General features: G+C 28.2%; 2 protein-coding genes and 1 long non-coding RNA gene across 5 annotated transcripts in view; 2 read left to right on the plus strand and 1 right to left on the minus strand.

The window, feature by feature from the left end:
- LOC111688124 overlaps positions 1 to 15,156 on the plus strand; it is a 17,325-nt gene extending 2,169 nt beyond the window's left edge. Inside the window, exons 2-6 of one of the 2 annotated variants that reach the window (XM_046951059.1) lie at positions 9,696 to 9,804; positions 9,941 to 10,300; positions 13,947 to 14,096; positions 14,162 to 14,464; positions 14,539 to 15,156. In XM_046951059.1, coding sequence (XP_046807015.1) covers positions 10,001 to 10,300; positions 13,947 to 14,096; positions 14,162 to 14,464; positions 14,539 to 14,745 — 960 coding nt within the window. In that variant the 5' untranslated portion in view covers positions 9,696 to 9,804; positions 9,941 to 10,000 and the 3' untranslated portion in view covers positions 14,746 to 15,156. Of the gene's footprint in view, positions 1 to 9,695; positions 9,805 to 9,843; positions 10,301 to 13,946; positions 14,097 to 14,161; positions 14,465 to 14,538 lie in introns of both variants that reach the window. The other variant, XM_046951058.1, reaches the window with a different exon arrangement.
- The window catches only part of LOC124419939, an 80,094-nt gene that overhangs the window by 48,563 nt on the left and 9,276 nt on the right, over positions 1 to 22,255 (minus strand). The window lies entirely within an intron of this gene.
- Positions 19,040 to 19,797, plus strand: LOC111688123 (defense protein l(2)34Fc-like). The gene is made up of 2 exons (XM_023450606.2): positions 19,040 to 19,356; positions 19,417 to 19,797. The coding sequence occupies exons 1-2, from the start codon at positions 19,045 to 19,047 to the stop codon at positions 19,582 to 19,584; spliced, it is 480 nt and encodes a 159-aa protein (XP_023306374.2). The 5' UTR covers positions 19,040 to 19,044; the 3' UTR covers positions 19,585 to 19,797.

Consider the following 22,255-nt stretch of genomic DNA (forward strand, 5'->3'; position numbering starts at 1 on the left):
GAGAATTTATCGAAAATTTTCTATAAAAAGAGAATTTATCGAAAATTTTCTATAAAAAGAGAATTTATCGAAAATTTTCTATAAAAAGAGAATTTATCGAAAATTTTCCATAAAAAGAAAATTTTATTGAAAATTTCTATAAAAAGAAAAGAGAATTCTTAGCAAATATTCTTTAAGAAGAGAATTAATCGAAAATTATATATAATAAGAGAATTTAAAAATATTTTCTATAAAAAGAGAATTTATCGAACATTTTATAAAAAGAGAATTAAATATTCTATAAGAAGAGAATATATCGAAAATTGTATATAAAAAGATAATTTATCGAACATTTTCTAAAAAAGAGAATTTTTCGAAAATTTTCCAAAATATATCGAAAATTTTATATAAAAAGAAAAAAATTATTTAACTTTTTCTACAAAAAGTTTTTAAAAAAGTTTCTATAAAAAGTGAAAAATTTCAGATAATTTTCTATAAAAGGAACAAATTTTCTATAAAAATAGAACAGTTTAGAAAAACAAAGAAAATTTATTTAAAATTTACTATTAAAATATAAAATTTATTTAAGTTTTTCTGAAAAGAGAAAATTAATAGAATATTTTCTATAAAAAGATAACATTTTTCGAAAGTTTTCTATAAAAAAAGAAAATTTACTGAAATTTGTTTACAAAAAAAAGAAAAATTTATTTGTTTTTTGTTTTAAATTCACGGTAAAATTTTCGTTTAAAATTATTTTTTATAAAAAAAATTTCGATAAATTTCTTCTTTCTATAAAGAAATCTTATGAAATTTAGAAAATTTTCCATAAAATATTCTTGTTGTTCTTTTTATTCAAAATTTTGAATAAGAGTCTAATGTTCTATATATTTTTATAAAAAAAAATCTAAAAAATCCCAGCAAAAAAAGAACTTGAAATGAAGCGAAAAATAAATAGAATTTACATCATATACTGAAGAAGTTCTGTTGAAGTGATGATTTTAACACAGGCTTGTCATAGAAGAAATGTTCTTTTTATTTGATTCCAAATTCACTATATCTGAAGTCATTCTCAAAAACTAATTTTTATATTAGTTATGTAGAGCCCTGGTACTTTTGGTACTTTTTCCTTTTTCGAAAGTTACTTTTTGAATTTTCTCTAATAATGAACCTAGAAACATGAAATAAAGTATTTACAGTCAGAATTAGGTGGGAATCCATTAAAGAAAACTTTTTGGTACTTTTTCGTTTTTCCAAAGCTTTATTTTTTTAATTTCCTTTAATATTCAACCTAGAGACACGAAATTAGGAATGTAAAGCCCGAATTAGCGAGAAACATAAAAGGGGAATTATTGGTACTTTTTTGTCTTACAAAAGGTACTTTTAAATTTTCTATAATATTGAACTTTAAAACATGAAATTAAGTATATAGAGTCGAAATTAAGTGAGAACCCATTTAAGGGAACTTTTTGGTACTTTTTTGAATAATGATTCTATAAAAATGTAATTTAGCATGTTGAGCCCGGAGTAAGTGATAACCTATAAAAGAAGACTATTTGGTACCAATTTTTTTTTTAACAAATCTTGGTGAAGTGTGTATAAGATTCGGTACAGCCGAATATAGAACTCTTACTTTTCTTTTATATAAAAAATTAGAATTACTTTAGAACATTATCGATATATTTTGTGTTTTTAATTTTTTGACAAAATATATTTTTAGAAAATCGATAAATTTTAGTTTTTTTTTAATTTTCAAAAAATTTTCATTTTTAAAAATTTTTGATAAATTCTAATTTTTTAAAACTCTTAATAAAAGTCATTTTTTATAAAATTTTTATTTGTTTTTTAAATTCCTAGAAAAATTTTGGTAAATTCTTGATTTTTATAATATTTAGCAAGTTTTTCAAATCCTGGCTTTTAGCTTAATTCCACAAGGTTGGCATCCCTATTTAATACATTTTTAAATAACGTATGTATTAACAACATAAACTTATCAGATATTTGCGATCTTTGTTTAATAGCAAAGTTGCACACCGCTGCTTAAGCGGTTTTTTGTTTTTGAGTAAAATCAAGTAACGCAACAAAATTTAAAAAAAACATTACATATTTTGATCATTTCTGATCATTTGTTTATTACCCGTAGAGTTAGTTAAATAAAAACAATTTTATTACTTAAATCGACTAATAGTGTAATTGCTTGAGATAAATCATGTTAATAAAACATTTCAAAAAAAAAAACTGCATAAATTAATAAATCGTATAAAAAAATAAAATTTAATAATAATATTTGTATTGTTGTTTTTGTTTTGTAGTGGGCGCTTGTTTGTTGTAGTTTTGTTAAGAATTTTCCGCATTTGTATTTTGTTTTTAAACTCCCATATAAAATTAATAATTATTATATAAATAATATAGTAATTTTTAAAATGTTTTACTTTGTATTAAACTGAACTGAGAATGACTGATTATATGAATCGATAAAAAAGTTGTTTACGTGCGGCTCGGTTTTAGTCATTTAATTTATGAACTTGTTTTCTTTTTTTTATACCAAAATGGTCAATCAACAAGCAGTGATGTGATGTGATGTGATGTTTAAAACGTGTGATCTGTGTAGATCTGTTGCTTTGGGGTTTTGACATTTGAAAATGTTTTAAAATTATATGTCATTAATTGTATAGAAATATTTAATTAATACTTGTATTTATTTTTAAAACAACTTATATTATTTAATAAATACTATGACTGGTTTTGATACCAGAAAATGTTGTGCTAAAATAAAACTTGACCAACCTCAAATATTGGTTTACTTTTTATTTTTTTATAAATTACTTTGCCATGTATTGTATAACTAGAAGTACTTAAAGACTTATAAATTAATGCATTTTTTTAAATTTTTTATTGTTTTCGAAATATTGCCGGCTTGTTTTTGCTTAATTTGTGAAACAGGAAATATTTTTAGGTTTCTTAAATATTATTTTCAATAAATTTTACTTATGTCAAGAACCTGCTAGAATATGTGACTCAAATATATGCAATCTTTCTGGTTTCTCAATTTTGAAATCTTAAACTCGTTAAATTTAAAATTAATAATAAATATATGATTATAAGTTTTAAATTGAGAAAGGAATTTGCGATCACTTAAAACTATGTGATCTACTTAATGAGGGAATAAAGCTTGAAATGCAATCCTTTATTTTCCAATCAGATACGAAAAACAGAGCCTTATTTGTGTATAAGATAAATGATCTTAGAAAAAATCTAAATATGTCAATTTAATTTTTTCTGAAAATCTTACAAAACGACCTTCCTCGACTTTGAATTGTTATCGCCCACCACAGTTATTTAGGAAAAGGAATTCCTTCATATCTGTCTAAAATAAAGAAATAGAAGTGATCATTTTTATTCTAGTAAAAGCAGATCAAACTGCGGTCCTTAAAAGTTTTTAATCTATGATCACTTTTATTTCAAACAATTACAAAACAACGATCAATACGATCTATTTTAAATAAAAAGTAATTTTTTTAAAAATTTTGGAAATCTTATAAAACGACCCCCTCGACTTTGATTTGTGATCGTTTATAAAGAAAAATTTACACCACACGATCAGTTATTTAAAAACGGGAAATCTGTCAAAAATAATGATATAGAAATGATCATTTTTATTCTAACAATAGATGATCAAATTGCAATCTTTCAAATTTTATCACTTTTATATCAAACAATTACAAAATAACGATCAATACGATCTATTTTTAATAAAAAAATTATTTTTTTAAGTTTGAAAATTTTATAAAACGACCTTCCTCGAGTTCGTTCTGTGATCGTTCATAATAAAAAAAATTGAAAAACTGTAATTTACACCACACGATCAGTTATTTAATAATTTCCTAATCATATTTCTCAAAAATAAAGATAAAAAAGTGATAACTATTCTTCTAATAAAATATGATCATATTGCGATCTTTAAAATTTTAAATCTATGATTACTTTTATATCAAACAATTTTAAAGTCAAATTTTTAAAAAATTTGAAAATCTTATAAAACCACCTACCTCAAATTTACAACACAAGATCAGTTATTTTTAAAAAAAGGGAATTCGATCATATCGGTCAAAAATAAAGATATTAAAGAGATAATTTTTATTCTAATAATAAATGATCAAACTGTGATCTTTCAATTTATATTTTTCAATTATCAATTACAAAACTACGATCAATACGATTTTTTTGAAAATCTTACAAATCTACCTTCCTTGCCTTTGATCTATTTATACCACACGATCAATTAAAGGTAAAAGTAATAATTTTTATTTTAAAGATAATCAAACTGCGATCTTTAAAACTTTTAATCTATGATCACTTTTATATCAAAAAATTACAAAACAACGATTGATACGACATATTTAAAATAAAAAAAAAAAACTAAAATTTAAAACACATGATCAGTTGTGATTTAGAAAATTAATTCGAAAATATATCTTCCAAAAAATAAAGAAGTTAATGTGTTTTTTTATAGAAAAAATAAAACAATATCACCAACATTCTGATCTTAACACTCTAAAAGATATCTGATTGCATGTGAAAGTTTCAATCTATAATATTCCTAAACCTGAATAAGAATGAAATTTTAAACAACAAGACACGATCTGTAATCAGTTATATATATCTGAAAAATTATTAAATTTGCATTTTAATAAAATATGCGTTTATTTCCAACAATTGGAAAACCACGATCAATTGATCAAAGCTCTATTTTTATTTAAAATTCCTATTTATAACACACTGCTGCTGGTCAATATCATATCTTTACGCTTTAAATCGTTGAAAGTATGAAATTATAAACGATCTTGTTTTCGAAAAATAATTATTTTTTTTAATTTACAGAAAAGAGTTTATCCATATACAACAAAAATTGAAGAAAAAGAGATCTATCTGTGAGCAATCGTATTATGACAAGAAACTCTAAATAGTCAAAACTATCCAATAGAATTTTAAAAAAGTGTCATTCAATAATCTCTTTAATTGAGAATTGCCGATTACTTTATGATAATTGATCTGCAGTTCAAAACATTCATAAAAGGTTTTGAAAGGTTTGTGTTTTCTTATAAACAGAAATTATATTTAAAATAAAATCTTAAACCGTCACAGGATGGATCTTGATCTGTGATCGTTTAATAATCCATAAAGACCAGATTACTTTAAAATAGAAAGAAATACAATCGGAAATTAGAGATATTACCTAATAACTTTATGATCGAACGATCATATTAAGGGCCCTTCAGACGATCACACTTTACGTACGGCAAGTCTAATGAAAAAGTGAAATGAAATTCAATTCGTATGACAAAAAAAGATAATAAAAGTGGTTTGATTTGATCCCTAATCAGATGCGACTTGCTTGTTTTTTGAATCATTTAAATAAATGAAGAGAGTCATACGATTGTCAAATTTCCTATTCGTATTTTCTCTCAATGTGCGGTGGTTTCATTACATATTGCGTTTAGACGGTCCCATCTGTTCTATTCTACACAAAATTTTGACAGATCGTATTACTTGTGTGATCGTGTAAATCCGGCTTTAACGACATTTCTCCTTAACATAATTTACATTTTTATGTAAGATCTTTAGATGTAACTGCACAGGGGTGAGAAAGTCGTTTTAAAACTATACAATAACCATCGTTTTCAAAGTATGTACGGATAGTGTTAAATCAACAAGAAAAATATAAAAAAATACATGATGTTATCAAAAAATAATGTTTTACCAAGTGACTACACTATGTTGACAAACAGAACATTGCGTTTGTTGGAATAACAACGATTCGTTGTCGAATTCACAATGATGCATTGCCAAAGCAACAGAATGCGTAATCGAAATGACAACAATGCATTGATGCAATAACGACGATGCGTTGTGAAAATTACAACGGCGGTAGTTAAAATGATAACTGGTTAAAATTTAAACTTTTTACACATTCGTTGTCTAAATGTTAACGAACGATTTTTTTTAAGTTTAAAGAAACTAATAGTAGCTGAAATTCCCTTTAGTATTTAGTTTATTTTAAATACATTCAAGATGCACTACCAAAGCAAATAAGATGTTCTCATTTCAATAACCAAAAAGGGCGCCGAAACCATAAATTCAAATCAAATGTCATCACACACACTCACGCTCAGTGTGGAGGTTGTATTATGAAAATCTATTTCAATCAAATCAAATGATTACAATTGACTTTGTTTACCCTTGAATGAATTTAAATTAGAAAAAAATATACATTTAAATTTAATGCACTCATAACGATTCATTTTTGCAAACTAAAATATAAATTAATTTTAATATTAACCTATAATATAGTTTGTTCATGTTCTATCTATATAACATGCGGTTTTCAGTATCATATTCTTTGTTTTAATCATTCAACTGATTTCTTAGTTATTGCAAATTTTTAAAAGATATTAATTAAAAATAGGTAAATACTTATATTCAAAACATACATACGCAGCGACATCAATAATAGTGCACATAATTATCTAAATTAATCTTTTAATAATAATTATTGTAGGCTGATATTTAAGCTCTAATAAACATTCCTGAACGCAAAACAAAAAAACGTTTAATTAAAACTGGTGTTTTTTTCAATCAATTTGCAAATAAATTGTAATAAATATAGAATTATAAATTTATTTATAAATTGTAGTTTTTCACACATATTCGCTATTGCATCATATCACAATGACTTTAAGTCGCAAGTGTGATAAATACTATTTGTTGTCTCTTATTTATTGACTTTATTAAGTGACTTAGGTGCTAGTGTGTGTATGTGGAGGGGGTCTTTGGTTGGCAATAAAAACAAAGCGAAAAAAATGACTTACTTGCTACCGAATTGTAGAAAAAAATATACACTGAAATTAATTTATTATTATTTTTTTCGTAATATTTACGAAAATTTCATGTAGAATATGAAACATTATTTAATCAACCCCTTGTTCATGAAAAATGTTCGTAAAATTAACGAATTTATTTTATAAAATTATTTTGCATTATACTTAAATATAACGTACAATTTCGTATATATTATGAAACAATTTAGTAGTGCGAAACTAAAAAAAAAAAAACTTTATACAATATACGACATTTTTCGTTTATATTAGGCATAGATTATTTTCAGTGTATAGTGTTTTAGAAATCTTTTTGAATGTCGTGACAAATGTTAAATTGTTGCCGCAGTTTTGTTTTTAATTTTCCATTGAATTCAACATTCAATTAAGTCAGCAGTTGATACTGCATCATGCCAATTGAAATACACTTGATATTGGTTTAACAGTTGAAATAATATCAGTTTCTTTATATTTTCTATATCCATAGTACTAAAACGACTCTATCCTTCGCTCTAACCAAAACTGTTACTAACTAGTATCCATTTAAATATATGTATTGTAATATAAAGCCTAGCCTTAGAGCCGTTATACACGGTTGTCAGATCTTACACCGTTGTCAGTAAAATGTTCAGAAAATGTCTAATAATCGTCTGAACTTAAAATTTTTCTTTTGCAACGTTGTTAGAAAAAGCATTACCGAAAATATTGCAAGACAAAATTTATAATTTAACAGAATTATTAGACATTTTTGTACATTTTATTGCCAACGTTGTAAGATCTAACAGCAGTATATACATAGCGTTAGGTTTAGCAGACTGCTTATTACCATGAGTTTAACCTTACTTGGCCCCTATTAAGTCCCTTTGAAACGTCTAGAAAGAATTAAGAGAAAAAATTGATATAGGAAAGGTGTAAACAATAGAATTGTCAACGAGTCCATAGAAGAATGGAGACCATAGTTTATGATTAATTACACAGCTAGCATATCACATAGATCAGAAAAGTATGATGACCCTATCGCCTGGTAAGCAATCGTTTTAAGGGTCGGGCAACTACACAAAAGATGAGTAATTGTTTTCCTATCCTCTTCGTTTTTACAGCTCCTATAGAAGCGATTGCATGCAATACCAATGCGTCTTGTATGGTTTCGAACTTTGAAGGACCAGTAAGAACTGATAGCAGAACACTTAGATGTAATCTGCTTAGCGCTTATATATAGAATTTAACGTCTGGCTTTAGACACATATTATACCTGATTGGAAAATATTTCTCCACATCAGACAATGATCTCTATTTGGAAGATCATTAAAACTTATATTTTTGGAAAATAATACAACTAAACCAAAACTCTCCCCAAATCCAAACTCTTCTAGTTAAAATATTTGAAAAATTTTTTAAACATACTTACAATGCCACAACGATTCTGAATTAGATAAATGTTTAGTGTTTTTGTTGTCTTGAAAGAATGAAATACCATTCATTACTATGATTTTCCATCTTAGGGATAAAAAAAGTCGAATAACTATAAGTTGATCACAACAAACTAAGAAAAAGAATAATCCTCTCTATATACAACTTAATCTTTTTATTAGTTGTATATAAATTTTAATAGTTTTTAAAAGTAAAAACATGCATTTTAGCTTAATTTTGAGTTTTTCACCACAAAATGATGAGTAAAATAGAATAATATTGTACAACAAACATTTTTATGTTGCAATCCGTTTTTAAAATACTTGTTTCGTACAATCAACTCGCAACTTCTTAAAGCAAACCAACACACTTTACAATTTTGTATACAACTTTTTCACATTGTATCAGAGGTTGTACCATGTATGTCAATAGAGTTGGATATCCTACTGTCACCGATAAGTACCTTTGCCCTCTCCTGTACGTGGTCGAGTAGCTTCAAAATAGACTTCGAATCTCCGGCCCATACATGAGAGTTGTATTCCATTTTCGGTAGAATAAAGGTGGTGTAAATAGTAGGAAGATCAGATGGAGTGAAGTATGTCTTACACCGTATCAAAATGTGTTTAGTCCAGCGGACATCGCACTGAATTTTCATGCCCAGAACATCAAGAGTTTCTGATTCCTTAATATTTACACCACCCATTTATATAGATGGAACAACAATATCTGCCAAACTTTTGTGTGTTTAAAAAACAACACTGTCTTACGGGCGTTAAAATCGAATCAGTTAACACGACCCCATTTAGAGATTTTTATCAAGTCGTGATTAAGCGATTCATTCATATTACGCCTCATTACCCCAATCTCTAGAGGTCTTGATCTATGATTGAATGAATAAGAATGGCAGATACTGCAGTCATCCGCAAAAGAGTAGATAGAGCTGGATGTTTGATATAGAATGTCATTTATATAGGTAAGAAATAGGGTAGGGAAAAGAACGGAGGCTTGAGTGACCCCTAAATTAATCTTGAACTAGATTGATGAGATCCCATCTAACTTTGCTGCTTTATACTAAACTGGATTTTAGGAATTTTGTTATCACTGATCTTCGTTTTAAGAAAATTACGTACATCAAAAGTCAGGGATCACTTTAAGTCATGCTAACATAGATCAGTTTAGTCCGATCTTTTATATTCTAATCACATCCCCCTGTCAGTCGTTAAACGAGGCTTAGTTATATTATTAACCAGCCAACTGTATGACATACTTTTCACCCAAAAACATCATACAAAAAAAGTTTTGAGTTTTTTTGCTTAAAAATAGAACACAAACTACAAATCATTAATAAATATTTTATATTTTAACAATAATCAATTTTTGTGCCATCATAATGAGTATTTCAATTGTTTTTTTTTTAATTTTTTTTTTTTGCAGAAGCATAACTAAAACGCTAAAAATACCAGCAAATAAGTATCGAAAAACAAGCAAGCCCTCATTTTTTATAACCACAACAAGCTGATTAACTAAAATTAAAAAAAAAACAGTAAGAAAAAAATTAAAAATCAAAAGAAAGCAAAAAAAGACACACATAAATAACAAACAAAAGTGATTAAATTTATTTTGATTTTTTTGTGAATTTGGACTTGTTACTTTTTTTCCTTAACATAAAACCATTTTAGTATTCTGACTTAACATTTCATTTCCAATTGTTACGAAACGTGTGAAATGCAAAAATCATAATGACGGCCTTTCGATTGAACGAAGTGAAAGCAGACGTATTTCATGTACCGCAAACGTACTCATTGGCCTACAGTTGTAATGCCGATTTTTATGCAGAAAAAGGTAAATTGGCATGGAAGTTTGGCGTCATATTTGGCCAACACGATGAGCTAAGTCGCCAGTATATTTGTAGCGGAGAGGTGGCAGTTTTGGAAGATAATGCCCGTTTTATTTATTCTTTGGTTACCAAAGATACCATGTATCATAAGAGTTCGTATGAGAATGTGGAATCGGCTTTAATATGTATGAGACATCATATGGTAAGTAAATTTATTCTATGAGATTATTTTGTGTTTTTTTTATACCCTACACTACTTTAGTGGGGAGAGTATATTGGGTTTGTGCTGTTGTTTGTAATGCACAATAATATTGGTTCTAGACCTTTATGTATACCAATCGGCTCAGATTCATTTTCTGATTCTATTCAGCTATGTCCGTCCGTCCATCTTGTAATTAAACTACAGGTCTCAATTTTAAAGATAATTCAATGAAATTTGGTACATGATATTCTATTGCTCCAAGGACGAAGCCTATTAAAAATGGTTAATATCGGTTCATTATTTCACCTGGCCCTCATACAACTGTACCTCCGAATAGGGCTTGTAAACCTTGTAATCACACTATAAGTCGCAATTTTGGAGACAATTCAATGAAATTTGGCACATGGTATTCTGTGGTAGAGTAGACGAAGCCCTTTGAAAATGGTTAATATCGGTCCATTATTTCAACTGACCCCGAATAGGGCTTGTAAACCTTGTAATCAAACTTCAGGTCGCCATTTTGGGAAAAATTCTATGAAATTTTACACATTATCTTTAATGGTACCGTAGACGAAGCCTATTGAAAATAGTTAAAATCGGTCTATTATTTCACCTAGGGCCCATACAACTGAACCCGCCAAATATGGCTTTTAAGTTCATGATTACGTTTAATATACTCGTATCTCGAGAAAAAGCTGCAAAACCAAGTTCTATACTAGCTTTGATAACCCTCATGAAGTTAATAATTATAGGCCCTTATTTACCCCTAGCCCCTATAAAAAGCCCCCAACAAAATTTTACTTAAATATCCACAGTTTGATTAAATAATAAATCGCTTAAGTATATCTGACACAAGATACAATTCATCTTAAATGCTTTATAATGAAAACTCCAATCACATTTTATTCGTATACAGGTGTAAGGTATTTTATGTTCGACCTCGCTCGACTATAACTTTTTACTTGTATTTGCGTTCATTCATTTCTTGATGAAAATCTTTTTGATTATTAACATACATAATTTATGTAAATTAATATAAAACAGTGGAGGCCTTGAAAACAAATTTTAATCTAATTGAGATTTTATTTGTTTTAATTTTGTATTGTTAAAAATACAATTCCCATCTCTTAAGTAGTTATTAAAGACAAAATAAATAAGCCGGTAACATAAATTAGATTTTTTTATCTATTTTATTTTGTTTTAATTTCTTTTAATTTTGCAAATAAATAATAGTTGCAATTGTGTTGATAAAATTACAATAAGCTAACAAACTAAGGGAAAAAAGGGCGGTTTACTGACGACTGTTTTGAATATTAATATTGACTGTAGACGTTTCTTCTAGCTACTTATTATTTTATGTGGTGTTTTTTTTCGTCATAATGAAATCATTGAACCAACCTCATTTGTTTAGTAGTAAAGTTGTTAAAATCGATCAAGTAGATTTAGATTAAATTCTAGTTTATTAAAATTCTATGGGAAATTTAAGCAAAATTTAAAGCGTAATAAGTAAAAAAGTACACAGAGGGAAAAAACACCTTAATAATAGACAATTCGTTGTCAAAAGTGAGCTTATAATGTTTGTTAACATTTAGAATAACAACTAGTTATTATTAAGACAACTGCAACAGCGCATTGTTGTCATTTCGATTACGCTTTGTGTCATTTTGGTAATGCATCGTTGTTATTTCGCTACGAATCGTTATCATTTTGATCATTGGTAACACATTATTATACACTTCACCTTCGTGAGAAGGTTATATATAAGTTTGTCATTCCTTTTGTAATTTCTATAATATAATTTTGCGACCCTATAAAGTACATGGATCCTTATAGATAGCCATGTCCGTCTGTTTGTCTGCGTATCTTTAAGTCGAAGTACTTTACGAAAGTACCTGACATGTAGCCCTATCTCACGGTGATCTTTTTTCATCTACTGGGTGAGTAAAAATAATCAACAACTCATCACGGCCCCTTTGTGTATCTTACACAAAGTCAGCAATTTACGTATATGGATGTTCCGGTCCATATAAGTGCACTTTACTCATGTACTCGAGCTATCTCCTGCCATAGTAGTGCCGTTGGGAAAAGTCTACCCAATCAATAATGTCGCCCAACCACAGTACCAGATGCCTCTGTTGTTTCGGCAACAACATCTAGATGGTAGTCCAAAACACGGATCATATTATTATAAAAGTGGTCACTGTTATAAGTTGATCATGTTTTGATCAACTATGTAGGAAAATCGCTGATAAATTAAAGAAATGGCAGTGACGGCCTCGCAACATATCCTCGCAAAATCCGAAACCCTCTTTGAAAATTTCATCAAAAATTTAGATTTTTTACAAGTATTTTTTCCCTTTAACACCCATTACTGGAGTAAAAGTTTAGCACTGAAATTATAAATAAGTATGTTTCTTGCGAGCAAACATTATTTAATTGAATTTTATGAGGATCGGTCCATAATTAACCCTAGCCCATATATAAAGACCCCTCAGAAAATGATTTTAACGCTCACTACTGGCTTCAAAATAGAGTAAAGCACTGATATTCAACACAAGTAAGTTTCTTATAAGCACAAATCTCCCTAACGAATTAAATGAGAATTGGTCCATAAATGATCCTATCCCTATATAAGGCCCCCTTCAGGAATTGACTTTAAAGGATTAAAAATGCAAGTAAAGTTATGAAATTCTATACACAAAAGTAAGTTTCTTACCAGCCAAAAGTTAATAATATTCCATTTACCAAAGTGACAACACTTAAAACTTTGCGTTATCAAAATGACAACGATTTGTTGTAGAGAAACTGTAATGATCCTTTAAAGGAATCATTTCTAATTATTCAGAATCTCAGTTTTCTGGATGTAGAATTTTCGAATCAGGACATAATATCGAAGTATGCTTAGCGATTATAGAGAAAGTGTTTTAACGTTTCACTATACTCTTAACATACTTTAGACTATTCTAAATTCTTGCGTCCAATTTTAACGATGTGCTCCCACATCTATTCGTCAATAGCTAAAGAGCGAACAGTGGATCCCTGTATTCTTACTTATCAGTTGTTCGTGTGTTCACAACAACAACAGTGCGCTCACGAGCAACGATTTCAGATTAAGTGCTCTCTACAAAGTTAATCGCCAATAGCTAGAGAGCGAATAGTAGTCCACAGTTTGCTTACTATCATGTTGCCAATCTTCAGGTAATCTTTAGATGGAATCTTGAACTGATTCGACTTTGTCACACAAAGTAAAACTTATCTACGTAAACCAATAAAGACCAGGTTTCCAGAAACAAATGTCTGTCCGTATTTTGTTTCTCTATTGATCACAATTATTTTTAAATAATAAATGAATCTGAAAATGTTATATATAATTTTGATGTTGCTGGCACGAGAAGACCCAAAGCATAAGTCTAAGTTCAATAATTACAATAAGGTCCAAAGTGAGGAAAATGAAATCGTTACAATCATCAAATATAATTGTCCAATTCACAAACGGTGTTGTAAGGTTTGTTTTTGTTCCAAAAAATTTAATTTGAAAAAATTTGTATGGCACACAACGCTACAACGATACGATATCGATTGTGAATTCGACAATCGAGTTATATAGAAAAATTTTATATAAATATAAATTCTTTTCTACTTTCAGAAAAATCACAATGCCCACAAGGTTGCCATGCCCCGCATTTGCAGTGGCAGCGATGGCTTAAAATGGTCACGTATTCGAGAAATAATATTGCGAGTATTTGCCAACGAATACAATACGGAAATAATGATTTGTAATTATCAACCACCAAAGGTAAGATAAGATCACTTTTTCAATAGGCCCTTAAATAAAAATTTTATTTTCCTCAAACCTCTTAGATTGTAGATCCTAAATGTCGTATATTGGAACAAAGAGGTCATAATATTACAGCACCGGAAAATTGTGCATTAGTACATTCGATTAGTGCTGACTTCGCTATGTGCAGTAGTATAGGTATGCAATTCAATTGTAAATATGGACCCTCGAATGAGACATTAAAACAATATAAACACACCGGAAATGTGGCAGTGTTGAAAGAACAAAAACGTTATGTCTATAATCTAGTGACCAAAGAACGTAATCATGAAAGAAGTACTTATATAGCATTATTTTATGCACTCACTGCTACCCGAGATCATATGGTAGGTATTTGCAAATTATATATATAGAGAGGTAGAGAGACCTTTAATAATGTTTTCTTTTTATTATATTTTAGCGCCAGCATGGTGTTAAAAAATTAGCTATACCACGCTTGGGTTGTGGCATTGATCGTCTCGATTGGTTGCGTGTTAAGAATATTTTGGAAATGGTATTTGCGGAAGATGACGTGGATATAACAACATATTCACATGATCCTCTGTTATCTATGCCCAGTCGTGAGCAATTGCATGTTCATTGTTCTACATGCAAGAGGGCTTTCTGACATAAAACAAAGAATTCTATGGTAAAGAATTCTAACAAAAAGACAATTAACAATACTAGTAACAGCGGAAAGAAATAATGATATTAATATTTATAAAGTTTTAAGTTTTTCTACAACATTTCCCAAAATTAACACAAAATAAAGTTGAAAAAATTATAAAATTTCAACTGAGTTTGTATTCTTAAGATAATTATGCTTTACTTAAGTTTATATTGGAAATGGTGTTCAATTAAATCCCTAAATAATTGAGTTTAATTTCACCGTTGGAAAATAATTCAACAAATGCTATTTATTCTATTGTTTAAAAGATAAAAAAACAAACTCTTTTGTTTTTTTAATTATTTTATAATAATAATATTATTTAAAAAAAGTTTTTTGTTCATGGTCAGTTGTTTATTATATTTTTTTGAAAATAATTTTAAATATTATGTTTCCACAAAAAATTTTTTTATATATAAAATGATGTCACTTTATTTGTACAATATTTATTATATTTATTTATACTATTTTTTTTTTGCACCTGTAACAATTAACTAAATAAAATAATAAAATTATAGTTATTTAAACAAAAGTAATGGAAATTATTTTGTGTGTGTTTTTAGTGGCGCAATGTTTTTATTAAGTGTAAAATGAAATGTTTAAACAAAAAGCATTTTATAGTGTACAATGTTGACATTTTTTTTTTTGTTTATTAAAAAACAAATAAACAATTACTTTAGAGATTTTAGTTTTTAAAAGTTAATACCAAATGACTTTGGAATATTGTGGTATAGTATTTTTTTAACAAAAAAAAAACTTTGTAATGAAATAATTGTTTTATTATTCAAAAATTATTTTAATATTACAAAAAATCCCTGAATTCTGAAAGAGTTTAAACAAGTATATTCGACTATGCCGAATACTTTATACCCTTCAACATGACGTTGTTAAACAGAACAGTTAGTTTATAGGTTAATTTCATGTTTCTAGGTTTAATATTTCAGAAACTTTAAAAAGTTCCTTTTGTAGAACGAAAAGGTACGAAAAAGTCCCCTTTTATGTGTTCCCACCTAATCTGGGCTCTACATGCTTAATTTCGTGTTTCTAGGTTCAAAAGTACCTTTTGTAGAACAAAAAAGTAACAAAAAGTCCCTTTATATGTGCTCTTAGCTTATCCCGGCTCTACATGCTAAATAGGGTTCTATAGTTGAAACGAAAAGTCGACTTTTCGACTTTTTGCATTTTATGAAAAGTGGATTTTTCGACAATAAGTATTTTATAAATTGTCGACTTTTTTAGACTTTACGATTTTTTCGACTTTTTGACTATTTTTGACTTCTTTGGACTTTTTTCCGACTATTTTTTGCCTTTTTTCGAGTTTTTCCGGCTATTTTAGAGTTTTTGACTATTTTTCCACTTTTTTTTAATTTTCGACTATTTTTGACTTGTTTCTACAATTTTCGAGTTTTTGACTTTTCCGACTTTTTTCGACTTTCTGCGACTTTCAGACTTTTCGACTTTTATTAACAAAGTCGACTTTTCAACTTTTTTCACAGACGATAGTCGAGTTATCGACTTCTTTGGAACAAAATAGTCGATAACTTCGACTTTTCTCGATAAAAAGTCAATTGTTTGATTATTCAAAAGTCGATTTATAGAACCCTAATGCTAAATTTCATGTTTCTATGTTCAATATTTCAGAAACTTCAAAAAGTACCTTTTGTAGAACGAAAAAGTACCAAAAAATCCCCGTTTATGTGTTACCTAATCTGGGCTGTACATAATTAATTTCGTGTTCCTAGGTTCAATATTATAGAAAATTCAAAAAGTGCCTTTGGTAGATGGAAAAAGTATCAAAAAGTCGCCTTTTATTTACATCGGGCCCTTCAAGAAGTACCTTTTGTAGAACGAAAAAGTACCAAAAAGTTCCGTTTTTATGTTCTCTTAACTTTGTTCTTTTTTTTTGCAATTTTTATGAGAATATGAATAAAAATCTCAATTTGATAAAATTTTCAGGAGTTGTCTCTGATTTTTGTTCATATCTCCGTTATTTATGGACCGATTTTTTTGATTTTAAGTAGCGATCTTCTCGAAAGCATATCTTACTGAATTAATGAAGATTCGGATCTCGTAGATGTCTGGGGTCTTCTAAAAACTGATTTCAATAAACGGACAGATAGACAGACAGCAGACAAACGGACATCGCTAAAACGATTCCGCTGCCTATAGGGATCCAGAATATATATACTTTATGGAGTCGGAAAATTATATTGTAGAAATTACAAACGGAATGACAAACTTCTCAGGAAGGTGAAAGTTATAAAAAAGGGGAAAATCGCTAAAAAATAGTACCGAAATTGCTACAATCCGTAAGCCTACGTTGTAATTTTGACAATACATCGTTGTTGTTGCTTGAACGCATTGTTGTCGTTTCGATTACACACTGTGTCGCTTTGGCAATACATCGTTTTGACTTCATCAATGAATCCTTGTCATTTCGTTAATTTGATAACGTCGTGTATTTATTATATTTCTGTTATTGATTTAAGAACTATCCGTACATACTTCGCGAACCTTTTTTAAATAAAAAATTATAAACACTTTGATGTCAATTCGTTTAAATTAACCGAAATTTGTATTATTAATGTATAAAAAACTATTATGGGATCACTTTCATAAATTTATTATAATAAAATTACTACCCCCAACACCAAGAATTACTTAGTTCATCTTTCAACTCGATATTGTTATTACTCATGGAAAAAAATCCATGATAGTTATTATAACAAAACCGATGAGTGAATAGAAATTTTCAAAACACAATTGTTCAATTCACAATCGATGCTGTACGGTTGTATTATGAAGTTTTTGTTTCATTTCAAATTTTATTTGAATAATTTTACGACATCGATTGTGAATTGGACAAATGTATTTAACATACATATTTTAAATTTTGAATCAAGGTAACTTCTGTTTTTTATATTTTTAAAACTTTTTGAAATGTCATTAGACTTGTTTACATTCTCAAAACTTTTTCGAAATGTCACTACTTGAAAGCCTTAATTGTTATTGCATTATTCCAAATCATCAGTTTGGTTGTAACAGGAAGCAGTTTATCATAGAACAATTATATACATCTAATAACCACTTGTAGTCACAAACCCATTAAGAGCAAGATAAATCGCCCAGGATTATTTATGAATACACATATCTCTAGATTTCGATAAAGATTAGCACGATTGTCACAACTGGTTAGATATTACATATAAAATTCCAGAACAAAGCCATGGTATATAACTGACGTATAAAATGGATTCACTAAACTTGGAGTATAAAGTACATTTCGGATATGGCGATATGACATTAATCTTCCAATCTAATGTTAAATTGCCAAAAAACGTCACGTGGTATATTCGAAATAGTTATATTCTACTGCAATCATTTTCAACTTATGTTGAAAATTGTGAACTGTACATGCTTACAAGCTTAACATGGATGGACAGACATACCCTACAGACGGCCATAGCTATTTCGACTTAAAAAGTGATTCTCAGCAGATTTGTATACTTTAAAGCGTTTTTAGGCGTTACAAACATTCAAATTTACTTTATTTTACTAAATTTATTAAAGTTTTTACATCACGATCATTCAGGCGCCGATCCATGGGAGATTTATACCTCCCCCTCTCCCAAAAACAAAAAAAAAATCATACAAAATATAAAAATGGAAAAAAGGAAAAACGGAAATGAGTAAAATAATTCCCTCATATTACGCTTTAACTAATTTCCAATGATACACACATTACAAATTACTACAGTGGGACAAAAGTTTATAAAAATTTAATGCAATTCTCTAGTTATTCTCATAATTGCTCATTAAGTGCTTTTTAACTAGTTCATAGTAAGGACTTGTTAATAACTAAAAAGTAAATAAAACTTTTTCTTATTCACACTTAAAAATAGTGATTTAGGGTATCCCATGGAATACGTTTTGTTGCAAAAGTTATTGCATATTTTACTCAGCTCAAGAATTTCCATCCATGATAAGGAACTAAGGACAGTTTAAGCAGAAAAATAGTTTTTATTAATACGGATCGATTGAAAGTTATTCCTAAAAGAGATTCTTAAAAATGCTGCTTCTCGGGACACTCTAGTAAAATATACATACATATATGTATATGATATAAGAAACAAACCGCAACCAAGTGAATCTGAAACTATTCTTAAAAGCAAGTGCTGCGAACAAATAAATTTCTAAAAGGTTTAAACAATTGAAATCATACAGAGTAAACCGATCTTTAGTTAAATTAATTCTCTTAACATGTTACGTTTAATTATTCTTGTACTTTGTTTAGCTGTTCCAGACTTGTGTTATTCGAAAAAAGAACTGGAGCTGGAGGTTTGTACAGATTTAAATCCTGGATATAATGAAAAACCTCAAAATACTAAAGCGCCTTATCAATTTTATGGAAAACAATCCATGAAGTCAGGTGAAAAGATAACCCTAAGCTTAAGTGGAGATACATTTTTAGATTTCATTATACAAGCTCAAAATTATCGAAATGAACCTATTGGTAGATTTAATGTTGTTGAAAGTAAAAAATCAAAAGCTATAAAATGTTCAGCTGAAGAGGTAAGTTGTTAATAGTAATTTATTAATGTTTTTTTTTTAATAATTTAATTCTTTATTTAGGACACTTTGATTAATATCGATTTGTACAATAAACCTATGAAGGGTGTTCAATTTGAATGGTTATCTCCTATCAATTACAAAGGTACCGTCAACTTTGTGGCAACAGTTTTTAAGGATCGTCATACATTTTGGGTACGCAAAGTAACCCGGAAGGTTACTGTAATATAGATTTTTTTGGAATGAATGCCTTTTTTAAATTTAAGGACTTTTGTAATTCACAGTTATGAGCTTTAATTATAACAACTTTGAAATGATCTCAACTAACTAGTTCATTTTAGTCAAGTTTCATTAACCGTTTGTTGTAAATTTAAGTTTATTTCTTGAAATATTGTTTAATTAACACATTTAAATATAAATGTCAACAAATTTATTTAATTGAGTACAATATCAAAATGATTTTAATTAAACTTAACATCGTAACAAAAGTACCAGTGGCTCGATTCCCTTAAGTAATTTCAATGAAATATGAAGTCATTAATTTTCTTCAAAAAAATATGAAACTTTCATAAGAAGTGTTTTTAGAAAAGAAAAAGGGTTCAAGAAATTAGCATTTTCTTATGAAATATGACAATTTAAAGCAAGAAAATCATATATAATTTTAAGCTTTCATAAAAAATAACCCCCAAATGAAATGTCACCAAATTTTTAATAGAACAACAGTAAAAAGGCGCGTGCAATAACAACGTATTAGCGTCTTAGCAAGTGTTAAGATAATTTCCGTTTCCTTTGTGCTGTTATTTTGTTTTTGTTCTTGTTGCGACACTAACACTAAAAAAGGGTTAATCCTTAATAGGACATATAAAAACGGTATAAAAACTATTGTTCTGCAACAATAAACAAGAATTAAGAGTACAAATGGAGATGGAAGTAAAGAAGTAGTAAAGTATATGGTTTTGGCAGATACGACTATAAAGCGGCTACATTTTAAAGAGCACTTTTTGGCAATAAAATGTAAAGAATATTTTAAATTTTTTTGCTCCAGATCGAAAAATCCTTATGAAATGGTAATCCAATCGATTCGAAATGTTTGTAATTGTACTAAATAAAACTGAAATTTGTAGAGAACAGAAAAGTACATAACATGTGTTAGTCAGTTAGATAGATAGATAGATAGATAGATAGATAGATAGATAGATAGATAGATAGATAGATAGATAGATAGATAGATAGATAGATAGATAGATAGATTGATAGATAGATTGATAGATAGATAGATAGATAGATAGATAGATAGATAGATAGATAGATAGATAGATAGATAGATAGATAGATAGATAGATAGATAGATAGATAGATAGATAGATAGATAGATAGATAGATGGATAGATAGATAGAATCTATTTAATGTCCATCCTTAAACCAGATAATCAGTACAACATAATAACAAGTTAAACTAATTAGTAGAAAATTTACGAATCTACTTCTTATGGAACTAAACGGAATCAGATAAGTACTCGGAATTCAAAATTTTAATGAATACAATGAATACACGGTAGTAACAAATGCTGTCCTCCCTTTTTCCCAAAGTTAAACACTTGTTTACAACTTCGTGCATGCTGACCCAAACTAAGGTAGGGTATTAAATGTGCCAAAATGTATCTTTGACAATTGTTAAAAAAACAGAAACTCTAAGTCAAAATACACATATAATGCAAAGATGTAAGGATAAAAATAGAGACGAGAGGTCATTTATAATGTGACATAAGTGGTATAGCGTAACAAATGATACAACATACATACACATAGACAAATAAAACATATATACGAAAAAAAAACACTAACCGGAAATGAGGGTAACTCATAAGACATACTACGTGAAACGTATGTATCCTTACAACAATCATTCATACAATACACCAAACAAAAAGGTCTCAAAAGACTATTTAGTTAAAAGTAACAAAAATAACAACAACAAATCTTAACTAAGAAATTTTGAAAAATGACTTTAATTCTTTAATATAAAAAGCAATTTCGTTACGTTTGTATTTATTTTTTTCTTAATATTTTGATCAAATGATTGAAAGCCTTCCAATCATAAAGAAGGATGTCATAAATCTTGATAATTTTTGTGAAAAATCCCGAATACGTTCATTGCCATGACAAACTATAAATCACAACAAAACATGTATTTGTTGGCAAATTTGATTTATAATTATTTTAGAAAATAACCCCAATTAGAAAATATGTATTTCAAAATATATTATTAAAGTAAAGCAATTTCTTTGAATTTTTAAATATTTATGTTTGCGGCTTTAATTTATATGTTGCAATAGAAAACTTGTCTAGGTTTCTTTAAGAAAAAAATGCTTCAATGTTGATTAGATTTTGCGATATTGATTTTTTTCTATTCCTGCCAATCGTCGTTCATAGAAAACGTGACTAAAATTTAAAGTTTTTAAATTAAAGTTACCGCCACAACTGTGTTTTTCTTGGTTTTGTATTCTTTTGCGTTTCGATTAAAGTTTAAGGAAGAATTTGTCTAATATTTTCTTTCGTACAAATAGTTTTAATTAAAAAGTTTTCTTTACAGTTCATAGACAAATATTATTTTTGGTTTTTGTTGTTGTATGTTATTATTATAAGAAAAATTTGTCGGTTTATTCATATTTTATAATACTAGACTATAGACTAGACTTAAGACTAGACCATAGCTTAGACTTTAGGCTAGACTATAGCTTAGACTTTAGACTATAGATTAGACCATAGATTGGACTATGTAGTAGACTATAGCCTAGACTATAGACTAGACTATAGACTATAGCCTAGACTATAGACTAGACTATAGACTAGACTATAGACTAGACTATAGACTAGACTATAGACTAGACTATAGACTAGA

The sequence above is a fragment of the Lucilia cuprina genome, chromosome 5 (assembly GCF_022045245.1).
Source record: "Lucilia cuprina isolate Lc7/37 chromosome 5, ASM2204524v1, whole genome shotgun sequence".
Taxonomy (NCBI): Eukaryota; Metazoa; Arthropoda; class Insecta; order Diptera; family Calliphoridae; genus Lucilia; species Lucilia cuprina.

Excerpts from the sequence above, each read along its gene's own strand:
- LOC111688123 (XM_023450606.2), top strand. The coding sequence starts at position 19,045 with ATGTTACGTTTAATTATTCTTGTACTTTGTTTAGCTGTTCCAGACTTG. Across the intron at positions 19,357-19,416 it reads TAAAATGTTCAGCTGAAGAG|GACACTTTGATTAATATCGA; the intron begins GTAAGTTGTTAA and ends TTCTTTATTTAG.